This window comes from Eleutherodactylus coqui, chromosome 3, assembly GCF_035609145.1.
Source record: "Eleutherodactylus coqui strain aEleCoq1 chromosome 3, aEleCoq1.hap1, whole genome shotgun sequence".
Lineage (NCBI taxonomy): Eukaryota > Metazoa > Chordata > Amphibia > Anura > Eleutherodactylidae > Eleutherodactylus > Eleutherodactylus coqui.
In genome coordinates this window covers 229408457-229426210 of record NC_089839.1, presented here as the reverse complement: position 1 = coordinate 229426210, position 17754 = coordinate 229408457, and the positions used below count along the sequence as shown (strand labels likewise).

Here is a 17754-nt window from a genome sequence, read left to right as displayed (position 1 = left end):
TAAAAAAGAAACTGTGGGGTCAAAATACTCATGACCCCCCTCAGTGAATATATTAAGGAATGTCTTTTTTAAAATGGGGTCATTTGTGGGGGTATCTATCTTTCTGACACCTATGAGCCTTTGCAATCTTGGCTTGGTGCAGGAAAACAAAGCGTTCCTCAAAATGTTGATAACTAATGTTAAAGTTGCACGTCTCCTAAATGGTTTAAAAAAAAACTAGGTTTTTCAAATGTGCATCCAGAATAAAGTAAACAGATGGAAATATATATCTTATCAAAAATGTGTACAGCATGTTTACACATATTTGTGATATTGCAATTGCAAATGTGAAAAAAATGACAATTAAAAAAAAAAGTCACAATTTTGGCACCTTTAAAAAATTTACACAAATTCTTTCGATCTATTTTTACCACCTAAATGAAGTACAATATGTGTCGAAAAAACAGTGTCAGAATCACTTGGATATGCAAAGCCTTTACAGAGTTATTCTATGTTAATGTGATATGGTAGACTTCCAAAATCTGGCTTGATCATTAAGACACAAATAGACTTGGTCACTAAGGGGTTAAATAGCACAACAAAAGAAAACTGCATAAATTTGGTATTGTTGTAATTGTACTGACCCATGGAATAAAATTATGTAATTTTTACCGCAGTGCGTAAGCCTTATGGGCAGTACCCCTCAGATATGGCACAATTGTGTTGTTTTTTTTCCCCCCATTTCCCCGCGCTTGAAACTTTTTCAAAACGTTTTATCAGCATGTTATGTGGTACGTTTACATAGTACAACTGAAAAATAAAAGTTATACATTTTTTTAAAAGTGGGGCGAGGAAACCAAAACAAAAAAAAAGACCACATGCTTAACCCCTTAACGTCCACTCATACACCTTTTCACGGCGGCCGTTAATGGGCTTTATTCTTATGCAATCATCTTTTCACACCGCTGCATCAGAAGCCTGGCACGGTTCTCCCATGCCAGGGGAAGCAGGTTAAGAAGCAGGGACCAGAGAAACATCCAATCTCTGCTATTTAACCCTTTACATGCCGCAGTCAATGCGACTGCAGCATGCTAAAGGGTTGATAGAGGGGAGGGTGGCGCCCTCTGTCACCCATTGGACCCACGTGATGTGATCACAGGGTCCCGATGGGTTGCTATGGCAATTGGAGGCTTGATATGGCCTCTGAGTCTGCCACCTATAATACACTGCTATATTGAAGTTTATGCTCTACATTTTTCATATAATAATGATATTTTACTCTGTTTCAGTGTTCTCCTGGTGGCCACTGGATTGTCTTTAGCTAATCAACTGAGGTTTCCTGGAGAAGAGTATGCGGAGGGCTATGAGACCATTTCCACAGACCCATCTGATTTCATGGGACAAAGTGTACTCATTTTGGGTCGTGGGAATTCTGCATTTGAAACTGCTGATAATATTCTTGGCTCCACTAATTTTATACATATGATTGGACGTTCCAGAGTCCGACTGTCCTGGTCCACACACTATGTTGGCGACTTGAGGCAAGTACATAGACTGGTAGAGTTGGAAGAGGCCTCCAGGGTCATCGGGTCCAACACCCTGCTCAGTGCATGAAGCACTGCAAAACAAAATCTATTGTAGTCATGATACATTGAGTACAGAGTATCTCTTAGAAAGGTCCATCTTTACAACCATTTTTTTATTCCAATACGTCTAAATTGAAGTAATGTTACAGACCTACCGTATAGGTTTCCAGGGTAGCAGACTAAAATTATTTGTTCTCCAATAATATTGAGATCGAACTTTTTACTAAGTTTCAAAATGTTAGTAAGAATTAGGGGACAGATGGAAGAGATTGTACTTGCAGGTTCAAACTAAAAGGAGTTTGTTTGCTGTCTGTTACCATGGAAACATGTAGGTCTGCATAGGAACTGTAAACACAAAATATAGTAAAGTTTGTATGGCTGAAAAAATACTAAAGTCCAAACAGTTCAGTCAATTATCCTGCAAACCTGATTCAAAAGAAGCCCCCACCCTCTCCCATGATGTCAAAGCCAACGTTTCTCATCCTTCAGAAAAAAAATCATTCCTTACCCCATAGCTGCCCAAATCAATAACTCCTCTCCAGGAATCTCATAACCATAAGTTGTATTAGTGTTACACTCAAGAAAGGACCATGATTCAGGACCCTCTTGAATTCTCTTAGTGAGTTCACCAGCACTATGTATTTATTGTGTACTGGTGCGTTAGTCATTTGTAACGTGGTAGAACTATGTTCAGGTTATGTGCCACTAGGCCCCTTTTAATAGTTTAATTGTATGGCTCTGTTTTTCAAAACATGGCCTCTCATGGGGAAGCAAGCTACTGTACATGTCAATGATCAGCCTGCAGGGTACATGCTACATGTTCTTGCTATGGGCTGTGTTATTCAATGGAGGCCTCTGATGGATGGGTTGGGTCACAAGGTCCTCTATCAGCCGCCATGTGGAGCATCTTACAGTCAGTGAAGAAGATTGAAGGATACAAGGGGGTGGTACTATAGAAAGCGAGATATTGGTGCAGAGAAAGTGGGCAATGCCTTTAAAGCGGGACCTTTGGGGGCCCCCTTCCTGAGATCTGTGCAGTTCCCAGCAGTTGGATACTCACCTATGATAAAGCTATCGCCTATCCTGTGAGTAAGAACGGCGTCCGTTTCCAGGTTCTGCAGCAAATACCTTTCATAGCATACTATGGCAAAGCGCTTTTTCCTGCACACGAGTGGAAATAAATTGCGATTTTTCTCGCAGAGGAAAAACCACAGCATACTCTATGTTAGTGCGGTGTCCGCACGGATGGCTTCGATTGAAGTCAATGAAAGCCTTCTGACCCACGGCCCGTCCGCAATTCCCATTGTGGACAGGTCGCAGATTTCCACATCATCGCAGGAAAACCTGTACTGCGCACGTCTTACTGAGAGCCGTCCAAACCATATGCATCACGGATAAGAAGAAAAGAGGACAGGTACGTGAGGTCCCCGGCCGGGCACAGGGTCGGATTCCACTGCGTGATCCTGCTTCCGGAATCCAACCTGGTCGTGTGCTTTATAACTTAGCAGAACGCCTTTAAGACTATTTAGTAAGTTACAAATAGGGCTGGGAGATTTGGCCAAAAATACAAATCTTAATTTTTAACTTTTTTTTTTTTTCCTTAAATTTCTTCTCGATTATCAATTTTAATCATGATTTTTCTTTTATTTTCCTTTTTTTGTCTTCTTAAAGGGGTTGTCCCGTGAAAGCAAGTGGGGTTAAGTACTTCTGTATGGCCATATTAATGCACTTTGTAATGTACATCGTGCATTAAATATGAGCCATACAGAAGTTATACACTTACCTCCTCCGGTGCTGGCGTCCTCGTCTCCATGGCGCCGACTAACGCTGCCTTCTCCTTCCATTAGACGCGCTTGCGCTGTCCGGTCTTCTGCTCTGTTGAATGGGGCCGCTCCGGCGTGCTCGCGCCGCACATATCTTCTGCGCATGCGCAGACCAGCTCTCCGGCGCGAGCACGCCGGAGCGGCCCCATTCAACAGAGCAGAAGACCGGACAGCGCAAGCGCGTCTAATGGAAGGAGAAGGCAGCGTTAGTCGGCGCCATGGAGACAGGGACGCCAGCACCGGAGGGGGTAAGTGTATAACTTCTGTATGGCTCATAATTAATGCACGATGTATATTACAAAGTGCATTAATATGGCCATACAGAAGTGTATAACCCCACTTGCTTTCACGGGACAACCCCTTTAAGGAAGCTGAGAATACTTAAACACTTGTTTTATTACTTTAGGGAATCACATGCAAAGCAATTCCTTAACATGTAGTGATTATCAAAATTGAATGGAATAGCATAATTTTGATTATCAGTACTGTTTTTGATTTCCTTAGGTAAAAGAATGAGGTATGAACTTTAGTTATCTACTAAAGATGAGCCAGCGTCCATACCGAGTACCTGCCTGCTCGCCCGCAAAGATTCGGGTGCCAGCAGGGGGCGGGGAGAGTGGGGGGAATGGGAGGGAGATCTCTCTCTCTTCCCCTCACTCCCTCCTGCTTACTCCTGCAACACAGCGCTCACCCACGCCGGCACCCGAATCTTTGCGGGCGAGCGGGCAGGTACTCAGTAGGGACAATACTCGTTCGAGTATCTGTCCTTACCGAGTACACTCGCTCATCTCTATTATGTACACTAGAAAGGATGGTTTCTCAGCTTGCAGTCATCCCAGCCCCCCATGTAATATGCTCACAGCCTCCAAATATAAAAAGACTGTTGGAATTGCTGACTTGCCTTTGACTATGCTAATAAATATATAGAAACTACAGTACATAAGGCTTATTCTTTTTTAACACAATGTTCTTTAACAATGGTATTAAGCCGCCCCGACACACTGATGTGCTTGTTTGTTTCTCCTTTTTAGAGCTGTTAACGACGGTCTTTTGGACACATACCAACTTAAGTCATTAGACGGCCTCCTGGAAGGAGATCTTTCTGACTTGGCATTAATACGTGATGATTCTGGAAAGTTGCATGTTACCCACAAGCTTTATCTAGAGAAGGACATGAACCCTGCAAGTAATCAAAGTAATCACACGATGAAATCCGCCTCCATGCTTCTGCGGGATGATCTGGATAACTTTGCGGCTCGTGAACCATATGACCGTGTCATCCGTTGCCTGGGTTGGAAATTTGACTTCTCCATTTTTGACAAGTATGAAATCTTTGGTTCACATATTCTTAAATAGTTCACTGATGTAAAGGTTACATAATACACTGGTCACATGTTGAGACTTGCGTTATTTTACTATGTATTATACAGTTTTATCACTGCACATATTCAAACTACAGATCAACTAGTAGAAAGGTAATTTTATATGCCAATTACCTTTACAGTGTCGCCTACTACCATGGCATTCTTATCCTGGAATGCCCAAGTTCAGAAACGAAAAATACTGTAGTGGGCAGGGCATCTCTCGGCATCCCTGGCATCATGGCAGATAGTGTTCCTAGTCTGCGTTTGTACAATGCATTTGGAAAATCTTCAGATACTTTCATTTTTTGTTACATTTTGTTATATTGTGGCCTTTGTGCAAATTAAAAAAAAAATTGAAACTTTCGAGGACTTCCAGAGGTGAAGCATCTGCATGGCCGTGTTTTACAGGGATCCTGAAATATTGCAGCTTCTATAAACCCTCAGAAGCCATTAATTGGAACTAATCTGTAAGAATTAGTGGGAAGGATCCAGCTTTACCCAAGCCCAAGTGGAGCCAGGCAGCAGTTGCTATCTCTGGGGTCCAAGGGCTTGGAAGTCTGCACTTCACAACAGGGCGCTTGCTACAATACACCATCTTGGAACCACAAGTGCAGACTCACCCTAGTCCAGCATATACGCACCACCAGCACTTGGTCACTACCTGGGGGGATACAGTAGAGGACAGAGGGGCTGCCTGTTCTTCCTACATCACTGCAGTGACCAGCTTCCTACAACTCATGATACCCGCTGCAGCTTCCCTTTCTGTCGCACGACTGAACACACTGGTTTTGACGGAGGATTCCTCTTCCCCTTGCTGATGGTGGTGACGAGGAGTTGCGAGTTCCCGGGACCCAGGACATCATAAATCCTTCCTGATCACCTGCTTTCAGAACGCTTCCTCCATTCTCTCTGTCGGGACCTGCTCCAGCGCGATACCATGTGTGCTCTCCGGAGCTGACACAAGCCTGCACCATTAGGATTCCAGGTACTATAAACTGGGCACTGGACTGGGATGGATTATTCTGGAGTAGACCCTTTGTCACTGTAATGGAAACCCTGGTGAGGGACTGTATGACCAAGCTTTTGCCTGACACCGTTCCTGGGACTCTCCAATTTAAACTCTCAGTTTAAATACCAAGTCCCTCCCTGCATCTCTGGCCACAGTTCTTGGACGCTGTTCAGATTAAACCGCTACCAAGTGGTTAATTGGGATGTATCACTTTTTACCACTAGAGGCTGCTATAATTCTATGTTCTGACCTATCAAAATTCTTTCCTTGCTGGCTGAGGATATTGTGGGTAATATTTTCTGTATTACACGGCTGAATCTCCGCTTAATTAGCCATTTCTACAGTGCCCTTCCTTGTGGGTGATTGTCACACCACCATGCTTTATCCAGTTTTCTACAACTATAAGCCATAACCCAATTGCTTGATTCTTGAAACACAACCTGCCGAACACCAGCTTTCTTCTGTCACCCGGCAAGGAAAGAAATCCCTGTTCTAATAGTCATGGACTGCACAGATCTTCTATGTTAGTTTGAAGGCTATGGGACACTCTCCCCCTTCTTTTCTTCAAGTTTCCAGTTTGCTGTGTTTCTGGGACCCGATTAGGCCCTTAGGATCTTAATCCTATAGAACCTCTCGGCTGCAGTCACACCGAAAGTGCAAAGAATTGATTCCAATCTACCGAGTGCTACATGCATAAAACATGAGGTTCCAACTTATCTATCCTACTAAATTGCAGATTCAGGAGTGAAACGGACCCTTCATTTTTGACACCCCGGAGGAAGCATGAAGACCTCTGCACTTGGAGGCTGATATTTGACATAGTGGGGAGAAGTGTCCCTATAACCACTTTTTTACTGTTTTGAACTGCATGAATGGGGGATCTTGCTGTTCAGCGGCGATGGGCATAGCCATCAGAAGGTCTACCGTGTGTTGTGGAGGCCTCCATAGAGGTTCACGGAGCGGGCATCTCATATTATGCTTAAAGGGGTTGTCCCGCGAAAGCAAGTGGGGGTATACACTTCTGTATGACCATATTAATGCACTTTGTAATATACATCGTGCATTAATTATGAGCCATACAGAAGTTATTCACTTACCTGTTCCGTTGCTAGCGTCCTCGTCTCCATGGTGCCGTCTAATTTCAGCGTCTAATCTCCCGATTAGACGTGCTTGCGCAGTCCGGTCTTCTCCCTTCTGAATGGGGCCGCTCGTGCCGGAGAGCTGCTCCTCGTAGCTCCGCCCCGTCACGTGTGCCGATTCCAGCCAATCAGGAGGCTGGAATCGGCAATGGAACGCACAGAGCCCATGGTGCACCATGGGAGAAGACCTGCGGTCCACCGTGGGTGAAGATCCCGGCGGCCATCTTAGCAAGGTAAGTAAGAAGTCGCCGCAGCGCGGGGATTCGGGTAAGTACTATCCGTTTTTTTTTTTTACCCCTGCATCGGGTTTGTCTCGTGCCGAACAGGGGGGCTATTGAAAAAAAAAAAACCCGTTTCGGCGCGGGACAACCCCTTTAAATATAGAATCCCAAACTTATTGTTTGGTGAACGTGTAACACTAACCAATCAACTTTCTACTCTGCTCTAGTGCAATGGTTGCAACAATACTCTGTATACCAATTTATAATTGGGGGTGTCAAGCCGCATGTGCAACGTGTCAACTTTGTGGAAAAATTATTGCACAAAAAGGAAAAATGCATTCTGACTTATAAGGAAATGAGGCAGAAATTCCCTGAGCAGCCCCTGCCCTTCCTCTATGTCCTCTATGTCCAGCAGCTCTTATTGAAGCTTAATGGTATGGACTGGCATATGACCAGTGGTACCTGGATGTCTAGACCAGTGGGAGTGTGGGGTTTGATTACTAGGCTATACCGATATATATGTAACCCTGGAAAGTGGGACTATACTAACTCGAATGTTGGGAAATGGCCAGTGGTTTCACCTGCGTTGACACCTCGATAAACCTCAAATCCAATAAGTCTGCCCATAGATATCTGCCCCCTGCCAAATTCCTGAAAATGTGGCTGTAAGCTTGTCATAGAGCATATTTCACACCTCTAAGGGAATGACGTGGGCACAGATCTATCACCAAACTGCTATAAGGGTAAAGTGCCCAATGCTAATCTGTACCACTGCCTGCGGATATGTCTGATGATACAGGCTTTTTGGACACAGATCCAAACTTACACCACTGCGCACTTGACAACTTTCTGTCCCCAGACCCCTATGTGGGCTATAGTTGGCTATCTGGATCTCAATCGTTGCTCTGGAGGGGCACACAAACTGCTAGCTTTCAACCCTGCTGCAGTTATAAAATGTACTAGTTATTAGTATTACTTATAGTACCAGCGTTTCTGGTGGCTCAATGCGCCACTTACTAATATAATTATATATAGTGAGAGGGACTGGAGTTGGCCAAAATATGTCCGTGCAAATAGTAAGCTATTGCCATTACTTACAATTTTCCAGAATATTGCAAACAGCTATGAAAAAGAAAGCTTCAGCAAATGTACAAAATAGCAATACTGATACTGCAACATCTACACCTGTGAAGCTTCTGAAGAGATCGGAGTTGGTAAAAAGTGAAATTGATGGATTGGTGTATTGATGTAGTGTTTAAAGGACCAAAGAGTTATAAACACCATACTGAGCCTTTTCCACGGTTTTCTTTTGGATGCGTTTTTATATGATTGATTGAAATGAAAAAAGTTTGGTACGGTGTTAGCCAGTAGAGCAAACGTGATTTTTTTTTTTTCCCAGCAAGAGAAACCAAATAATCTTGTAGATATGATACCTTTTAATGGCTAACAAAAATACATAATGTTACAGCGAGCTTCCGAACCAACGCAGGGTTCTTCTTCAGGCATAACGAAGTAGATCCGAAGAGGGAGGCAGGCACATATATGCCTGAGGAAGAACCCTGCGTAGGCTTGAAAGCTCACTATTACATCATGTATTTTTGTTAGCCATTAAAAAGGTATCATATCTACAAGATTACTTGGTTTGTCTTGCTGGGAACAATCGTGTTGTGTTGTGGAGTGTGTATACAGCATGTTGGCCACACTTAGTCTGGTACTGCGCATGCAGGTGTAAATTGATAGAAAAGTTTTATTTTTCTGGAACTATTTAAGCTTAGCTGGATTTTTAAAAATAAAACAAAGATAATTTGCTATAAGATTTTAACAAAATGAATCAAAGTATTAGACCAGAAGTAGTATTTTAAACCATTACAAATTAAAAAGAAAATCATGCATGACAAAACTATTATAAAAATAACTGCTACGTACTTTGCCATAGCTGACAAAATGTAATAGACAATAAAAAATATGTGTAATGATAAAAATCGTGAAAAAGGCAAAGAAGGGAAAAAAGTAAGGCAAATTTTTGAAAAATAGGTGGGAGCAAAAGGAGTATGAGTAAAGTCCTTGAAGTGATGTAGTGCTCCACAATGCAGAAAACATTTGGAGCAATCTGAAGTTAAAAAATGATGTGACCTCGTCAGGATGTAGAAGTGAATTACATAATTGAACGTGATTTCCGAACTTCAGCAGCTCGCTGAGGAGACATGTGCACTCGTAGCCTTCGCATATCCGCTGCACGAGATTTACAAACTTCAGCTGTTCGCTGAGGTGACATCCTGGCTTGTCACTGTGTCATGTAAGCTGCATTTGCTTCACGGCAGCAGTGAACCTTCCGTGGTGACATGTTTGCACTACAGCGATGGTTTGTTTCAACACTGGGCAACGGTTCGCGATTAGATGAAGGCTGGACTGCTGTTGGCCGCATTAGCATTTGAGATGACATAATATCACATTCAGGAGATGTGAAGATAGCTGTGAAGGACTATGCTTCAATGTTGTTGGTCAATATGCACTGCCAGCTATGTATGTGGACATTTGTGAGACTTCATTTATTGGAGTCTCCACACAGGTGTGCAGCTGTCTCACAACCAGCTACAAACTGCCAGACTTACTGCTGTATCCATAGCAACTGAGGCCACAGGGGTTTGTGGGGGACGTAGTCCACCCATAATCCCTCATTCAGCTCAGAGACTATGTGACTAATCACATGATGGTGACATCATCACATGTTCTGTCAATACACGAGCTATGTATATGTAAATTTGTAAGGGGGTCATTTATTGAAGTCTCCACACAGGTGTGTAGCAATCTCACAACCAGATACAAACTTCCAGACTGAGTACTGCTGTATCCATAGCAACTGAGGCCGCAGGGGTTTGTGGGGAATGTAGTCTGCCCATAATCCCTCATTCAGTACACAAGGATAAAGGACATGTGATGATGTCCGCGTCGTGATCAGGGGGCAGTGCTAAACTGATTACATCATGGTGACATCACAAGTGCTGTCAGTCTCTACATGTAAATAGCAATACACAGACAAGTGGTCGTTGGCACTTTGATTTGACAGACATGGTTACTGCCATCTGCATCCTCTTTTAGACTATTTCTTGACAAGCTGGTATTTCTATTCAAAATCGACTGGACTGAGGTGTCACTTTATAGAGAGAGAATGGGGAAGTCTTTCTTTGCCACGTGGGAGAGCTTCATCCAGGTGCTATCTCAGAGAATTGGGGACAAATGTAGGGACTATTTTTATTTGGCGGCCTTGTTTCAAAAACAAATACTATTGGGTGATCCCTTTAATGGTGCCCTGGAAAGACGACTTGGTTTGTGGTGGGGTTTGCATCTATAGTATTGTCTCCTGGGATGGACTTTGTCTACCTAGTCATTACTCGGTCCCTGGGAAAGCAGTTTATATCCAACTCTGTCTATGTGAGAAACTAAATTATATTAGCAGTGCAAAAAAAGGTCTGGTTTTACTTTTTTGTTGTTTGCTTCTGCTTGCTTCTGTATGTGTTATTTTTGTTTGTTAGCGGAAATGGCTGTCCATAATTGCCTAACAACCGATCCAGTGATGAAGACTTTATCTCTCTGCCAATGCAACGTTGCCTGGTACGTTCATAGTTTTACAACTGACTGTGCTTCCTGTCATATTTTGAACAACGGATGAAATGGACCTTTACCCTGCAAATCAAATGATGAAGAAGACAAACTGTGACTTGCAGAACTTGTTTTTCATATGCACAAAATATTGGCGAACAAACAGACCTTTCTCCTTTGTTATGTTTTATGTTATAAAATGGCAATGTGAAAGCAGAATTGATGGAAGAACAGAAAAGTGGGTCAGAATCTAAACTATTGTGTTAAAAAATATGCATATCTTTTAACAGTGATAGAACATGTACTATATAAATTAGGTATTGCCATAATCCTGGTGACTCACAGAATAAAATTAACAAGTCCTTTTTATTGCACCATGAACACCGTAAAAAAATAAAACTGAAAGAACAATGGCGCAATTGCATTTTTTTTCTATTTTAACTGACTTCAAAGTCTTTAAAAATCCTTCAGTATGTTACATGAAATGATACCAACTAAAGATACAATTTGTCCCATGAAAAACAAGCCTCATATGTCTGTCGATGGAAAGAGAAATAAAAACCTCTAGCTATTGAAAGGCAGGGACACAAAAAAGTACAATAAAAAGTTTAAAATGGTTTGGTAGTGAAGGGGTTAACATTAGAGATAAGCGAGCATACTCGATAAGGCACATTACTCGAGCGAGTAGTGCCTTATTCGAGTACCTGCCCGCTCGTCTCTAAAGATTAGGCTGCCAGCGCAGGTGACAGGTGAGTTGCGGCGGTGAGCAGGGGGTAGCGGGGGGAAGAGAGAGATCTCCCCTCCGTTCCTCCCCGCTCTCCCCCGCCGCTCCCCGCCCCCTGCCAGCACCCGAATCTTTAGAGACGAGCGGGCAGGTACTCGAATAAGGCACTACTCGCTCGAGTAGTTTGCCTTAACGAGTATGCTCGCTCATCTCTAGTTAACATATATCTTCACCATATATACAAAGAGATGTGAGCAAATACCCCTGGGTCTAGGAATATCCACACAACGTATCTCATACTTAGAAGGTCCACAAGGCAGCATGAAGGGGATCTTAGGCCATGTTCACGTCTCTGCCAGAAGCTCCTTTCAGGGCCTCCAGTAAGGGTTTGGCATCAAATCCCAGATGAACCTGCGGAATGGAGGCAAACAACAAAAATGCCAGTGCAAGTATGAAAAGGGTCTAATATGTAAACATTTGTTGTTGATTGTTTTGTTTTCTGTATTACCAATAGTGTTTGTTTTTAGAAAAATCTGCATACAATAATGGATTGGGTTTCATAGCCGGTGCTTTCATTACATTGGATGTAGGATCTGAACCACGTGGGGTACATTCTTCTCTCTAGAGAGTTATGCCAACAATTTACCGCTATGCTCACCATTCTCAAATACACCCGGTTTCCAGAAGAAAACTTTACTATTGTCTTCTCGCACAGCCCAGACAGTTTGAAGGAGCCGGGTGGGGTGTGACACATCCTGTCTACATCTAACTCAGCAGCTTCCAAGTATAGAACTGATCAAGTTTCTTTATTCCATTAACTGCTGCAGAGATTTTGCTGAGAATGAATGCTTTAAAAGCATCCCATACCTGCAAAGTCTCTGCAGAGGTGCTGTCTTCCTGGACAAAAAAAGGTACCGCAATGTGGAGAGTATGGTCATCTGGAAAAGGATCGGCCAATATGCCATAGCTCCATGCCAAGGGAATGTCAGATACACACCGGGATATATATCTAGTGCAATGAAGATAAAGCAGTAAATCGTCTGCAGTCAGGACTAGATTAATCCTATATAATGACATGTGATATGGAGAATTAAGTAAAGGCCAACATCCGTTCGATGGAAGTACTGCCAGACCTCTATTACACAAATGTTCTGCAGCATGGTTGTGAGGGGAGCAGGTTTCATGTGTAAAGGAGGCGGACCAGCAGTTTTATAAAAACTTGCAAGTTCCCTGTGTAGGTAAAGGTAAAGATCTTGGGGCAAGCATCATGACTGACTCCTAGGGTGACGTTACATCATGACGTTTTCTCGGCAGACTAGTTTGCCTTCCCCAGTCATCTTTTAACCCTTTCCAATCCACTGTCTGACGTCTAAAGACATTCTGATTGAAGCCTGTACAGCTCCGATGTCGGAAGACAACCGGCAGGGTATTCTTACTGTAGATTACTGGCCGCTCTGTTGTCGGGGGCCTCTCCGGCATGTCACATACCACAGTACTGGCTCTAGCCAGCAGATGGTGCCATTGTATAATGGCAGAAAGTGAAATCCCCTAGGAAACCCTGAATCCATAATTGGATTGCAAAGGGTTAATCCCCAAAAAGCTGGGTACATCGAAAGGATGGAAGGCTGAGTCAACCTTGAAACAGCTACCTGAACCACATGGGGATTTGAACCTCCAACCTTCAGGTCGTGAGCGAGAGCTTAGGACTACATTTTTGCTGCCCTAACACTCTGCTCCACACGTTGGCTTTTAAGCATAATAAATGTATTATCTGCAAAGTGAGTTTTAATAACACACAAAAGACTCGGCAATTATAATCTTCATGAACCAAACATTTTATTTGCACATTTGAAAGTTTGTGCAATCTTTGAAGAGGCATCAAATGATATATATTAAAGCATTTCATCAAGATGATATGTTATACATTTTAGTAAATGTAACGAACAATACAATTTTAATTTTATTGTATGGCTGAAAATACTTTGGATTTGGTGTCTTTGGGAATCCCTATAGGCTTTGCATCTGATGAAGCCAGTGTCATTGTTGGGTGGATTTGCTGAATTATGGTACTGAAAAAAGCTGGATCAAAAGTCTACCATCTGGCATTGTTTAAATCCCAGATTAGGGCTGGCGGGTCATGACCCTATTACGAAAATGAACATGATAACCCATTTTAAGGCTTCTATGGAATCTGTTTACAGTCTCTCTCTTAAAAAACAAGGAAGTGAAAATTGTAAATCAATGCTGCTCTTTTGAGTGTTCAGTTCATTAGTCGGAATGTCCTCAGGTATATGCCCATTTGATAACCATCCGTATCGGCTTCAGTTATATGCCGCCTTGGTAATGAGCAGGATCGGCCTTAAGTATATTCCTCTTCAATAACGAGCATGACTGGCCTCAAATATATGTCACTTTGATAACGAGCATGACTAGCCCAAATACGGAGCATTGAAATAACGCAATACCCCACCAGAGTCTTTTGCATAGCCACCCCCTTTATTTTCATAACTGTCCATATGTCATTGGAACGGACCTCTACAAGGCTTTTTCCCAGCAATCTCTAAATAAGGTGTAGTATTCTCCTGCCTGAACACATACTAACTTTTGGTCACCATTTTTCAGATCTGTAAGACTAAAGCCGTATTCTGGACTAAAGAGGAAATACCCTTCGCTAAAGTCAAATTATGAAACCAAGCATAGCCAGGGTCTGTTTGTAGTGGGGACGGCCGGTCACGGCATGGACTTTCGCAAGTCTGCTGGAGGATTTATTCATGGATTCCGATACACAGGTGAGAACCTTGCAATCTATTAGATATAACAATACAGAAGTACATCAATAGAAATGCAAATATCTATATATATAAAATTGAATGTGTGTGTGTGTCTGTCTGTCTGTTTGTCCTTTATGCGCTACTACACCATTTATCCGATCGCCATGAAACTTTGGGAAGTTGTTGAGTACACTCCTGGGAAGATTACTGGCATAGTACAACTATCCTATGCTAAATGGTGCGCGTGCGAGCGTCGTCGACAGTTACCCCCCCCACGTAGATCGTTCAATTTCCATCATTGCCACTAATTCTCTCACTTGCTGATGTCGTAGAAATATGACATTTGGCACGAGCATTGATTATGTCATAAATAGGAAAAGCTAATGGGTCCCAACTCGATTCTTCAATTTTAAGCGCAAAAGAATTAGTGTCCAAATTTTACGTACGGAATCTAATTCTCTCACTTCCCAATGTCATAGAAACGTGACATTTTGCACGAGCATTGATTATGTCATAAATAGGAAAAGCTAATAGGTCCCAACTCGATTGTTCAATTCTAAGCGCAAAAGAATTAGTGTCCAAATTTTATGTACGGAATCTAATTCTCTCACTTCCTGATGTCATCTATATATATAAAAATGAATGTATGTCTGTCTGTTTGTCTGTCCTTTATGCATTACTACACTATTCATCCGATCACCATGAGACTTTGGGAAGTTGTTGAGTACACTCCTGGGAAGATTACTGGCATAGTACATCTATCCTACGATAGGTGGCGTGCGTGCGAGCATCGTCGACAGTTATGCCCCCCAGACAAAGATCGTTTGATTTCTATTTAAGCACGAAAGCAAAAGGCATTACGAGCAACGGGATGAGTGTTCAACCAGAAAATGATGCATCCGCCGAATGTTTCACAAGACAATTGCTGGATATTGAGAAAGCTGAGGTAAAATGAAAGCTGTGCTGTGATTGGTTCCTATTTCTTATACTGCTGAGGTAACATGAAAGCTGTGCTGTGATTGGTTCCTATTTCTTATACTGCTGAGGTAACATGAAAGCTGTGCTGTGATTGATTGCTATATATTATACTGCTGAGGCAACATGAAAGCTGTGCTGTGATTGGTTGCTACTTATACTACTGAGGTTACATGAAAGCTATGCTGTGATTGGTTGCTATATATTATACCGCTGAGGTAAAATGAATGCTGCGCTGTGATTGGTTGCTATTTTTTATATTGCTGAGGCAGAATAAAAGTTGCGCTGTGATTGATTGTTATTTCTCTTACTGCTGAGGTAACATGAAAGCTGCGCTGTGATTGGTTGTTATTCTAGATGAGCGAGTATACTCGCTAAAGGCAATTGCTCGAGCGAGCATTGCCTTTAGCGAGTATCTCCCCCGCTCGAGACGGAAGGTTCGGGTGCCGGCAGCGGGCACGGAGCTGCGGGGGAGAGCATGGAGGAACGGAGGGGAGATCTCTCTCTCCCTCTCTCCCCCCCCCGCTCCCTCCTGCTGACAGCCGCTACTCACCGCTCCCCCGCGCCGCCACCCGAACCTTCTGTCTCGAGCGGGGGAGATACTCGCTAAAGGCAATGCTCGCTCGAGCAATTGCCTTTAGCGAGTATACTCGCTCATCTCTAGTTGTTATATATTATACTGCTGAGGTAACATGAAAGCTGCGCTGTGATTGGGTGTTATATATTATAAAGCTGAGGTAACATGTAAGCTGCGCTGCGATTGGTTGTTATATATTATACCACTGAAGTAACATGAAAGCTGCGCTGTGATTGGTTGTTATCTAGATATATAAAAACGAATGTATGTATGTCTGTCTTCGCAGCAACGCGCGACGGGTAAGCTAGTACTTTATAAAAATAGTATAAATATGTAGTGGGGTCTAGAGGTTTGGACAGGGGCAGAATTGATTGTATTTAGCCTCTGTAATTCATTGCAATTAGAGATGAGCGAGTATACTCGCTAAAGGCAATTGCTCGAGCGAGCATTGCCTTTAGCGAGTATCTCCTCGCTCGAGACGGAAGGTTCGGGTGTCGGCGCGGGGGAGCGGTGAGTAGCGGCAGTCAGCGAGAGGGAGAGAGAGATCTCCCCTCCGTTCTGCCCCGCTCTCCCCCGCAGCTCCCTGCCCGCTGCCGGCACCCGAACCTTCCGTCTCGAGCGGGGAGATACTCGCTAAAGGCAATGCTCGCTCGAGCAATTGCCTTTAGCGAGTATACTCGCTCATCTCTAATTGCAATCAATCTGAAAGTCTACATACCAATGGAATCTTCACGGCTTTATTTCAGCTTTAATTCAAGGGGTTTAACAAAAATATTGCAGGAATCTTTTATATATGGAATACTTTTAAAATGACTGCCTTACAAGTCTGGAGGGTATGGACAACACCAAATGAGTTTCGGCTCTTCTAGATGCTTTACTAGACCTTTTCTATAGCCACCTTCAGTTGCTGCTTGTTTGTGTCTTTCTGCTTTCAATTTGGTCCTCTACAAGTAAGGTAAAGTTCCCTGGTGCAAGCACAGAGTCATGACTGACTCCTAGGGTGACGTCACATCTTGGCTGCCTATTTTTGCGGGGTGGTTTGCCATTGCCTTTCCCAGTCATCTTCACCCCTCAGCATGCTGGGTACTCATTTTACCGACTTTGGAAGTTATGCAAAGAAATCACCGATGACTGTTATCTGCGCTGTATGCTGATTTTCTCAGCGGGCGGCACTGATGGCATTCTTTCAGTTGGTATCCTGCTGGGACTTCTTTGCAGGTTACCAGCTAAAAGATCTGAGAACAAAGCAGCTGTTTGTATATACAAAACAGCTGCTGTTTTTTGGAGTTATCAGCAGTGTCCCGCTCCGCCTTCATTTAACTCTTTAGGCCACCTGCAGACGGCCGGATCGGATTCCCTGCGAGAATTCTCGCAGCGGAACCCGACCTGCGCCCCTGCAGGGACCAGTGCGGCTCTCACCTACTACTGCGGCTACAGCTCTGTGATGTGCCAGCTGCCGCCCAGCCGGTGCATGCGCAGAGTGGAGCCGCCGCGACGGGAGTGACATTTCTGCGCGGGCCTCTGCGAAACCTGCACAGAGATAAAACATGCCGCGATTTGTTTACACGCAGACAAATTGCAGCCAAATCGCAGCCGTCTGCATAGGATTGCATTTTGGGGGTGATTTAATCTTTTGTTATTTTTTTTTTTATGATTATTAAAACTTTATTGATCTTATTTTTACTTTCTTTTTTTAGTCCTCCTAATGATTTTCAAATCATTACATTATTTTTTTCTTTATACTGTATGTATTTACATTTTACACAGCGTCCCAACTTTTGTTATTTAGGTCGTCTACATACATGCACATATATTATACACCTAATTTAGGGGGGAGTGCACTTTCACCTAAAATTGCACATTTATAGTTGGGTTACAGGAGTATTGATACAGTGACACAATTTTCCTAATTTATCCTCTGGCCACCACCAGGGTGGGTTTGAGATGAAGCCATCACGATGTGATTAAAGCGTAGACTTTCAGCTT

At 43.1% G+C, this 17754-nt stretch overlaps 1 protein-coding gene across 3 annotated transcripts in view; it reads left to right on the top strand.

The window, feature by feature from the left end:
- The window catches only part of FOXRED2 (FAD dependent oxidoreductase domain containing 2), a 33216-nt gene that overhangs the window by 4826 nt on the left and 10636 nt on the right, over window positions 1-17754 (top strand). For all 3 annotated transcript variants that reach the window (XM_066597047.1, XM_066597046.1, XM_066597048.1), the window contains exons 3-5: window positions 1269-1520; window positions 4420-4710; window positions 14068-14234. In XM_066597047.1, the coding sequence (XP_066453144.1) occupies window positions 1269-1520; window positions 4420-4710; window positions 14068-14234 (710 nt within the window). The remainder of the gene's footprint in view (window positions 1-1268; window positions 1521-4419; window positions 4711-14067; window positions 14235-17754) is intronic.